Source organism: Delphinapterus leucas, chromosome 8 (genome assembly GCF_059928025.1).
Source record: "Delphinapterus leucas isolate spDelLeu-1000000601 "Yukka" chromosome 8, BTC_Dleu_Yukka2, whole genome shotgun sequence".
NCBI lineage: Eukaryota > Metazoa > Chordata > Mammalia > Artiodactyla > Monodontidae > Delphinapterus > Delphinapterus leucas.
In genome coordinates this window covers 1,239,104-1,249,347 of record NC_143136.1, presented here as the reverse complement: position 1 = coordinate 1,249,347, position 10,244 = coordinate 1,239,104, and the positions used below count along the sequence as shown (strand labels likewise).

General features: G+C 65.4%; 1 protein-coding gene across 2 annotated transcripts in view; it reads right to left on the bottom strand.

The window, feature by feature from the left end:
- Positions 1 to 332: 332 nt before the first annotated feature.
- KIF1A (kinesin family member 1A) overlaps positions 333 to 10,244 on the bottom strand; it is a 69,053-nt gene continuing 59,141 nt past the window's right edge. For both annotated transcript variants that reach the window (XM_022568171.3, XM_022568169.3), the window contains 9 exons: positions 9,333 to 9,394; positions 8,868 to 9,013; positions 7,822 to 8,016; positions 7,249 to 7,326; positions 6,263 to 6,387; positions 5,235 to 5,387; positions 4,788 to 4,980; positions 3,768 to 3,886; positions 333 to 3,391 (listed from right to left, as the gene is read on the bottom strand). In XM_022568171.3, the coding sequence (XP_022423879.1) occupies positions 3,349 to 3,391; positions 3,768 to 3,886; positions 4,788 to 4,980; positions 5,235 to 5,387; positions 6,263 to 6,387; positions 7,249 to 7,326; positions 7,822 to 8,016; positions 8,868 to 9,013; positions 9,333 to 9,394 (1,114 nt within the window). In that variant the 3' untranslated portion in view covers positions 333 to 3,348. The remainder of the gene's footprint in view (positions 3,392 to 3,767; positions 3,887 to 4,787; positions 4,981 to 5,234; positions 5,388 to 6,262; positions 6,388 to 7,248; positions 7,327 to 7,821; positions 8,017 to 8,867; positions 9,014 to 9,332; positions 9,395 to 10,244) is intronic.

Genomic DNA, 10,244 nt, shown 5'->3' with positions numbered 1-10,244 from the left:
GCTTAACCAGCACCCATCAGGTAACGCTGACCATATAAAATGACGGGGTTGCCTGGGCATGAGGCTGGCAGTACAGGGGTGGCATACCCAAGGGCACCTGGAGCTGTTCAGACAGGTGCAGCCAGGTACTGAGGGAAGCAGCTGGATGCGACCACGATAAACACCACCTTGTACCTCCCACCCCTCAAGGCTCTCTCCCCTCCCCACCTCGCCACTGGGAGATGCGTGCTGTCTCCAGACAGCGCTGGACACCTGGCCCTGTGGCTATTTAAGGCCCCAGCAAACAGACCTAACGCATCAATAAAGCCAAGCGGAGACCCGCGGGTCTGGTGTTGCATAAAGAGCCATGTTTATTTCTTAACTGGACAGAGCCTTAAGTGCACACACATCGTACAGGAGCCTAGAGCCTAACACTTGGGTTTCGGACATCAGGGAACTAGAGTCATTACATCAGGACGGCAGTTACAGTGCAGGGGCTGGGGTGTGCCACACAACCACGTATGTACAAGCCACAGGGGAACTCAGGGGACAGCTGGCCGCAGGACGCACGGACCTGGGAAGAAGCCACAGCCCGTTGTCTCTCCCGAGGAAACACGTGGCCCAGCCCCAGGGATACAGGAGGGTGCCTGCGGGGTCCCCACACTGAGGAGAGCTGACGGAGGACCAGTGTGGCCACCCTGCCTGTGCCTGCAGCATGGGCGACATTTGGGGACCCTCCCCGAGTGCCTTGCGACATCCGCCCCAGAGGTGTCGAGGGGGGACGAGGATTGCTGGGAGACCACGTCACTGCAGCCGCCCTGGTGTGTGTGTGTGTGTGCGTGTGTGCGCATTGTCGGTGAGTGGGACAATGATTACTCAGAACAGAGAGGCCTTGAAACTTACGAGCATCTCAATAGCCGGCCCTGGGCACCAGCCGGATCGCTTTGGAGCCGGGGCCGCTCAGCCGGGAGCCCAGCATCTCCCTCCCTGGGGCTCCTCCCCAGGGCCACAGCGGAGGGAGCCCACCCCTCCCTGGGGGACGGAGAGCCCTCTCCAGGCGAGCATGGCCTCAAGCACAATGAGGCTGCAGCCTGAGCGGCAGCAAGCACTGAACCAAAACCCGTCCAAGAGAGATGGCTTTCTGGATCTTTCCTTCCCCACTCACAGAACACAGCAGCCACAGCCAGACCTGACTTTCCTGTCTGCACCCCACAACCTGAGGACCCTCACGGGCCTTCAGACCAGCCTCCCATGTCACAGATGTGGCAACTGAGTCCCAAACCACTCGTCTCTGGCTTACATGACACCGGGCACGAGACAGCAGCTTTCCTGACTCACACACGGAATTCTCGGACCCGGGCCCTCGCGTGGGAGCTGGCCTGAGAGGAGGAAGTGGTGACGGGTAGGGGCCACCAGGTGGGCCACACCTGGTTCCGAGTCACTGCCAAGACGGCGCAAGGCCCAGACGAAGCAGCCCTGGAGGCCTCCATGGCCGTGGAGGCCCCTGAATTTGGGGCGATTCCCAGAAACCCTCCCGGGGGCCCCCTGCCCCACTCAGCGGGTGCTCTGAAGGTTGGCTGGCCCCAGACACCTGTGCCCGGGGTGAGAGGGCCTCAGACTCTCCGGAGGCCTCCGCCTCAGGCTGGCTGACCTGAGTGGCCGTGGCCTGGCCCTGCTCCTCCAATCTCCCCGCAGGAAGGAGGGGCTCTCGGAACTGACCCATCTTAGAACAACTCACCCCACCTGTCTCTCCTCCCTGCCCTCAAGGCCATCGTGGTGGCCAGCATCAGTGCTTGCTCCAGAGCGTGCTGTCCCCTCTGCTCTCTGCGTCTTGGCCTCTGCCTCCAGGGAAGCCCTGTGCGGGGGGCACAGGCCTGCCGGTTTCTGGACAGTGTTTGACTTCAGTCTGGAATGTGAACCCTCCGTCACCCCCTCTTGGGGGACGTGGTAGGGACGGGTCTTGTGTTGCGGTGGCTGTTTTCCCTCGAGCTAAAAAGAGGCTGAATGTGCCTCTGAGTGTAGGAACAGGTCACTGAAGACCCCGTGGTTTCTCTGAAGGGCTTATGGCCTGGGCATGACACACGGCCAGACTCTCAGCCCGGGGCTGGCTCCTGCCCGGTCCCGGGCAACCCTCAGGCACGGGGTCTGCAAAGGGGACGAAATGGATATTGTCACGAGAGGGCAGAACAAGACAAGGGTGACACCCTCGGATACAGGAGGAAGCCCCCTTGATGACGGATGACCCCAGCACTGGCTGCCCTCACCTAACCCCATGGAGTTTTCTCACCAGGACTCAGAAACTCTGCTCTTGGGGCAAAGAGGGGAAGTCACGATTCCTTCCCTGGAGCTCACCCCGGGTCTCGCAGTGGCTGGAGACGCCGCACCAGAAGCCCCTCGCTGCCTGGACCACCTCTAAACACAGCTCCCCGCACCCAGCCGGCCTGGACACATGACACACCCGGTGGGACCCTGACCACTCTCCCGTTTGGTTCCCACCAGGACAGCCGCCAGCCAGGCGCCTGCTGCCTCACCCCCCACGTGCCGCCAGGGACGGGCTGCCGGCGTCACCGGGACAGTCACACCTCAGGTGGCTGCTGTCCAGGTGAGACGTGGGTCCTCCCTCCTGCGAGGAGGATGCATCCACCTTCTGTGCTGCTCGGACCTCAGGCATCAGACCCCCCAGACACACACACGCACACGCACACACGCACACACACGCCCTGGGACCAGGGCCTGCCCCACGTGCCGCTGGGCAGAGACCTCAGCTCAGGCCGGGCAGGTGCCCCCGTGGTGCCAACCAGGAGGTGCCCGGCCTGTCCAGACGCCACCTCACTGTGGTCTTCCCAGATGGCTGCCCCGCCTTGTGCGTCCCCAAGAAGCTTGGGAGGTGCGTTTGGGAGCAAGCGGGGTGGGTCCACCTGAGCCCTGCGGGTCTACGTGAGGGCATTAGAGATGCACACTTATAAATAAAACACAGTCTTACGGTTAACTTCTGAGTGGGCTGTTTCAGTGTCACTAACTGATGTGTATTAATTATAGTCTGTCTATGCTTAAAAAAATATTAGAACGGCAGCGATGCCCCCGTGGCTCCTGTCCTCTGGCCTTCCTGGCGTCTCCCAGCTCTTCCCACCCAGGGTGCGTTCTGAATGAAGAAAGGACAACAAACGCGGCCTCTGCTGGGAGCACGACAGGTCGTGTGGCAGGTCCCCGGCCAGAGGTGGTCTTTTGGGGCCCAGCGCGGGCATCCCCAGGAGGAGGGGGCACGTTGGCTGTCTGCTGGGAGCAGGGCTGGGCGGCGGATGACATGACAGATGGTGACGAGGGTGGGAGAGCGGGGCCGGGCCTGCTGGCTGTCCAGGAGGGCTCGGCTCAGACCCTCATCTGGGCAGACCTCCTCCTGGAGAGCTTGGACCTGCCGGGGGCGGGAGAGACGTGGCGGTCAGGGCGCCAGGCTGCCGGCATTAGCGTCTCTGGTTCCCCGGTCGCCCGAGAGCCGTAACCTCTGTCTCCTGTCCCTGCTACTCGCGGGGAGCGGCCCTCCTCCCTGTCCTGCCCCCCACCCCCCGCCCCAGCTTCCTTTGTGAGTCACTGACTAGGGGTGGGGCTCCGTCTACCGGGGGCCTGGCTGTCCCCAAGCCTGGTGCAGCATGTCCCCGACGTGGAGGCCCGCCCTGGTTGAGTGGCGGTTCTGAAAGTCGGGGATTTACACACTCGGTGAGGAGCGACGGCCCGCAAACGAGAATCCACGTCCTCAAGACCGCACCCCTCCCTCTGCAGGCAGGACGTACCGTATGGTCCCCGCCAGGAGGGGGTTGAACGCGTACAGCCAGTCGTGCATGTCCTTGTCGCTGCTGGCCTGCAGCAGGATGCCCCGGTGCTCCGTGCACACGGCGAACGTGTTGGGGGTCTGTGGAGGGGCGCTGCCGTGAGGGGCGCCAGGCCTCCCGCGGTCAGCTAGGGGCGGTCGCCGCTCCCCCGAGGCCCAGGTGTGGGGGAAGGGCCCTCCCCCCCCAGGGGGAGCGTCAAGGATGAGGAAGCAGAAAAGAAGACCCCTAGGAGGGAGCAGCGCTGCTGCATGCACAGCCTGTCCTGACCCTGCAGGCGGTGGCTCCCCTCCGGAAGCCGGTATCTTCTGGTCATCCCCGTGGCCATGCCCGAGGCTACCTTGTCACTGCTCTGTGTCCCCGTGGGATGAGTCAACCCCTCATAGGCCAAGGTCCCTCCCCCGGGGACCCTGGCACAACTGCTCGCCCAGATGTATCCTCTGGGGCCCGTTAATCCTGGCGTCTTCTCTCAGGCCCGAGCCCTCGACGTGGTGAGCGTGGGTGGCAGGCTGAGCTCACACCTCCCCCTCCCCCACCACAGGGAATCAGTGCCCAGTGGGCCCTGTGGCCACCAGCCAGGAGTCAGGGCTACTCACGTCCAGGGCCACCGCTTGCTCAGAGAGGAGCAGGGGCAAAGCCAGGCACAGGGCACTGGACTCCTGGGCCCACTGCCCCGCTGGCCCTACAGGGCTCCATGACACCCACTGTGGGCGTCCCCAGGAAGAGGGGACTGTCGTTAGCCATCAAATGGGAGAGGATTAACGCCTGCCGCACCCGTCACCGCCGTTGTCACCAGGACTACAAGCCCCGTGGGTGGGCAGAGTGGCCCCGGGACACAAGAGGCAGAGAGACAGTGAGGCTGACCCCGACGGCCCTGCCCGTGACAGACGGGCCCGGCTTCAGTCAGGCAGTGGGCAGACGCAGGGCCCGCAGAGGAGGACCCGTCCCGGCTCCTGCCCTCCCCCGCCCGCGGCCGTATCGCACCTTGAGCATCGCCTGCTGGTCCTCGCTGTACTCAACGTGGGCTGTGGACAGGTTGAGCACAAACCTCTCCACGGCGTCCTTGTCGCTGTTGTACATGTAGGCGTAGGGCCGCCGCACCACCACGAAGCGCTTGGCCCAGCCAGCCGTGTGCGGCTCCAGGAAGTGCAGGTACCCCTTCTTGGAGACGATCGGGCTGGGGATGGGGACGCCCCAAAACCATCTTTCTGCAGCTGCCCACCGGGTGCCCAGCCCCCGCCCGGCACTGGCTCTGGCTCTGGTCCACCCTCCTGCCCTTTATGTCTGCTTATTCTCCACCCCTGTCCTAGGTCAGGGGGCCCTGCCCGACCCCCCGGCATACAGCTGTCTCCGTTCCAGGTCAGGGGCAGCCCAGCTGTCCTTGCAGGAGCAGAACGGGCCGGCCGGTGCTTTAGAAGGGCCCTCACGCACCTGACCCGGATCTCCTGGATGTCGGGAACCAGCAGGCGCCGGGGCTCCTTGTCGGTCTCTGTTGCCCGGGCAGGGGAAGGGGACTTCTTGGAATCCACCTCCAGCAGGGGCTCAGGTTCTGGGCTGGCCGGCCGGGAGCAGGGCTGTGGGGTCCTGGGAAAGCACAGTGAAGCCCCTGCACTCCTGCCAGAAGGTGCCTCTCTGGCCCGGCTTCCCCGACGGCCAGCGTTACCCGCTCAGAACCGCCGGGGGCGCCTGCCTGGGCCTGCCCCCCACGCTGGCTCAGACCTCCGGCCGGCCCGCCGCTGCACCACGCTGTGTGGCGGGCAGGGTCCACACCGACGCAGCGCCTTCTCCCGTGGCACGTTCTGGCTCCCCACCTCCACCTCCTGTGAAAGCGGCTTCCGCATCTCTTGTCTCCAAAGTTATAAACTGAAGCTGACCCGACTTCCTCAGGGACCGTGTGCGTGCAGGGAGCTGCTATAGTCCACTGTAGCCACCAGGCCCAAGCGACGGACCCGGTGGCCAAGGAGGCCTGACTCAGGATGGCGCCCAGAGGGCTTGATGCCTTTTTCTTTCAAGAAGAAAATTTGGAAAGCCTGAGGTGTTATAAGACCTGATGGGTCAGACACGAGCGCTGTCAGCAACGTGTGCCCTGCTCCCAACACCGCTCGGCAGGTGTCAGGTGGGCTCAGGTGTCCTCTAGGCTCCGCTTTTTCACCACTTTTCCCACTGAGTATTTTGTGAGTGCTGCCACTGAAAAGGGCTTTTTGTTTAGTGTTTTGACCCATTCCTGGTTTTACTCACGACTGTATTCTAAATCTATGCTTTAGCAGAAAATGACCTTGGACAGGGCTGCGTCAGCTGGGCAGGGCAGACCCCCTCCCCCGGCCCTGCCCTAGTGTGCAGCTGTCCCCAGACACGCAGCCCCTTGAGCCCTGGCTTCTTGCTCTGTGCCCGAGTCACAGCCGTTTTGTCGGTCAGCTTGTGGAGGTGGAAGCTTTGCCGGGAGCCTGGAGCTCACTCACCTCAGTTCAGCAGCCCCGTACCGGCCCTCGACCAGGGAGGGGCAGGTGGAGGAGGGGGTGAGCGTGGCCGCCCCCAGGGGGGACATGGACGGGTCCCGCAGCAGGGTGACAGACATCTCAGAGAGCTGCGGAGGAGAGACGGCTCTTCAGGGACAGCCTCAGGGCCCTCTGCGGGTGGGGACATCCCTGCCGCGGCACCTTTGCATGCATTTTACCCTCCGTTTAGGGCAACCCCACTCCAGCTGCGGGCTGGGCTCTCCTCCCAGCCTCCCCACCCTCTCCCAGCCCCCACCGTCCCCCGGCCCACCCCGCCCAGGGCTTCAGGCTCTGCCTTTTGCCGAAGGAGGTCCTCAAGGCTGTGGAGCCCCAAAGACGGAGCGAGGACCGCTGGGTGGGGGTCGGGGAAGGAGTAGCCTCTGAGCCCCGACTTCAGGGTGCGCAGCCTGGCAGCCGCGGCAAGAGGAGGTTTGGGCAGAGGGAGAGGCCGGTGCGGAGCACAAAAGCCGGGCAGGACTGTCTACCAGGCTGAGGGGGGACGGGTGATGGGCCCGAGCGCTGGAAGGGAAGCCTGGAGCCTGACACGGGCCAGGGCCAGCCTCCAGCACAAGAGCCGCCCCAGCCTTGGGCGTGGGTGTAAGGCTGCAAGACCAGGGTGGGCCCCCAGGGGAGGGAAGGAAGCCGAGGAGAGGGGGCTTGGTCAGCCCAGGACACAGGCAGCTGGGTGAGGGCCAGGCTGGACAGGGCCGGGGACCGGGGAGAGTGGGAGCCAGGGACGACACTGAGTGGACACCCCTGGGCCCGGCGGGCCCCTCGCTCCCGGCCCTCCACGGACCCCAGCCTCAGGCCCCGGGAAGCCAGCCCCTTAGCTCTGAGGCATCCCTTTAGGCTGGGAGAGGAATGTTCCTAAGAAAACCCTTATCTCCTTCTCTCGGCCACAGCAGCCCCCCCCCCGCCCCCCCCCCCGTGGGCGGCCCCTCCACGCCCACCTTGCTCTCGCTGGCGCTGATGCAGACGTGGCTGTGGGTGTACTCTCTGTTGAAGGAGTGGGTGAGGAGCCGTAAGCACTGCCGGGAGAGCAAACGCCTGGTCAGGGACCTCCCGGGACCCGGCTCTGCCACGGACACAGGCCCAGGACACGGGAGACTGGCTGAGGGGCCAGGCACCCCAGGTCAAGGTGGGAAGCACCCTCACCTCTCCCAGGTGATGTGGCGGTCTGAGGAAGCCCCCCGGGGCAGGCCTGGGGCCTGGGCGGGGGTGGGGGTGGGGCCAGCACCCCCTGAAGTGCGGGAGGCCTTCCCCGTGGCCCACCCAGCAGCAGACAGGGCCAGCTCTGGTGTAGGTGGCGAACTCCCCATCAGCATAGGTATGCAAGAGAGAGCAGGTCACTGCCTGGGGGAGCAGAGGCTGTAAGAGGTCCCCGGGTTCCAATGTGGGTAGGGTGGGGTGGGGGCGGGGTCAAGGTGACCCTACGGACTCATTCTCCCAGGTCCTGGTGGCCGTGACAAGTCACTGGCACCAAGAAAGGGCCAGGAGCATGGCCCCGGCCGCCTGCCACCCACCTTGACCGCCAGCTCCCGCTGCCTCTCGTTGGGAGCCTCCAGGGATGACGGCCGGCCCGCAGCCGCGAGCGGGCAGGTGGGCGAGCTGTGGGCCTCGGAGCCCTCGCTGGGGGTGGGGGGCAGGGCCTCGGGGCCAGGCCGCTGGGCCGCCTCCAGCTTCTCCCGCAGCAGCAGGTAATGCCGGGTCTTCTCCACCTGCACAGACGAGCGCGAGTGTGGCTTTGCCTCTGCTCCCGCCAGGGCGGGGAGGGCGGGCGGCTGCTCTGAGCCCCAGGCCCGCTCAGGCCCGGGAGAGCCGGCCGCCCTGCCGGGCTGTGGCATGTGACGTGGCGCCAACAGACCTGCCCGTGCGCCTGCCGTGAGCCGACGGGACGGACACTGTGTTCCCGCAGCCGCGTTCCGGGGGGCCGTGCGCGCTGCAGCCGTGGACTCGGGAAGGGCCCAGAGGGTGGACGTGGCCCCCGACGCCCGCTTCCCACCCGCGCCCTGGGTCAGCAGTCAGCGCCGCTGCCGGACACTGGCCGTCCTGGCCCGAGCGACAGAAGGGCCTCGCCCCGCCCACTAGCTTCCCTCCCGGTTCCTTTCTTGTCTCATCTACGTGCCCGACAGTCCGCGCTTGGGTCAAGAATGAACCTCCGGGGCTTCCCTGGTGGCGCAGTGGTTGAGAATCTGCCTGCCGATGCAGGGGGCACGGCTTCGAGCCCTGGTCTGGGAAGATCCCACATGCCGCGGAGCAACTAGGCCCGTGAGCCACAACTACTGAGCCTGCGCGTCTGGAGCTTGTGCTCCGCAACAAGAGAGGCCGCGACAGTGAGAGGCCCGCGTACCGCGATGAAGAGTGGCCCCCGCTTTCCTCAACTAAAGAAAGCCCTCGCACAGAAACGAAGACCCAACACAGCCAAAAATAAAAAAAAAAAAAAAAAAAAGAATGAACCTCCCGTCCTAGCCGGTGGCGTCATGCGGCCCTAAGCCCTGTGACGGGCGGCTCGAGGGCCACGCGCTCCATCCTGCGTGGGGTGGGGACCTGGTGGGCTCGGCCCTCTCACCTCCTGCAGGAGGCTCAGCTTCTCCAGCTCCCACTGGTGGTCCAGGATGAGGCTGTCGCTCCGCGGCCTCCAGCCCGCCAGGTTCTCCTCGCCCCGGACGTAGGCCACGGACGTGTCCAGCACCCGCCGGCGCCGCCGCTGCATCCCTGGAGCGGACGCCCGTCAGACGCGTCCCTAGCTGCAGGCTTATGCACGGAGGGAGGCGGACCCCCACCCCAGGCCCCCAGAGCCAGGTGTCCCATGGGGTCTCAGCTGCCCCTCCTCTCCCTTCCTCTCTCCCCTCACTGTCCTCCAGCCCCCCAGCAACTCCGGGGGGCACGAGGTGAGCACTCGAGTCTCCAGGTGAGGGGCCCCCAAATGGCAGCGTGGCTGAAGTCACCCAGGTGGTCCCAGGGGACAGGGCTCCCTGACCTCCAACGGTGCCCCACCCCACCCCCGACGAGAGAGCCCAGGGCAGACGCTTACCTGGGCTGCCCGTGTCGGCCACGTGGCACAGGCTGAGCTCGTACACGCCCGTCACGCGATTGCTGCCAGGAGTGGTGGGGGGATGGGAGGAGGAACGTCGCCACCTGGCCCCGCGTCGGCCAGGCACCGACTCTCGCCACCATCAAACGCACACTGGGCACGAGTCCTGCAGCCGCCCACGCCAAGCGGCCTTGCACGAGGTGGCTGAGGTGCTTGGTTCCCCGCAATGCAGTCCCTGTACATGGTCCCCATCCCAGACTCCCGCTGGGCCCCCCTTTCTCTTGGGACCACTGATTCTGCCAAGGGCACCCCGCTAACCCGCTCATGGAGAGGGACTCACGCTCACGGGGTGACCTCCTGGATGACAGGACCATGGCCAGCCCAGGACCCCCACCCCCCCTTCCTCCTGGCTGTGCCAGAGCAGTGGGGACACAGGAGCCCACGAGACAGTGCGTGGGGAGCCTCACTGAAGGCGGCCAGTGGTGACCCTGCACCCTTGGTGTCCCTGTTGCTGGCGCAGGGGCCCTTCTCACTGCCTTGACGTTCTCGGCCATTCCTGCCCTACCCCCAAGAATGCAGGTCAGAGCGCAAGAAGGGACGCTGGTCCTGGTGTCCGACTCCCCCACGTGCCCCCAGCCTCCAAGCCTCCTCTGGCTCAGCACAAGTCCTCAGGAAGTGCTGTCCAGAGTCACCCTTCCCGCCCAGCCCCATGTTTACCCAGTTTCTCCCACAGAGTGGGGGGAGCAGTCCCAATAGCACAGATCCGCATGGCCCCTGGGGAGGAAGGTCACCGGCACCTCCCAGGGAGGCCCCAGAGTGGACACCTCAGGCCTTCCCACTGTGCCCTGTGGGGCGAGCCTGGCTCTCTCACACCCCCCAACATGACATCGGGGTCCCCACAACTGACGGTCC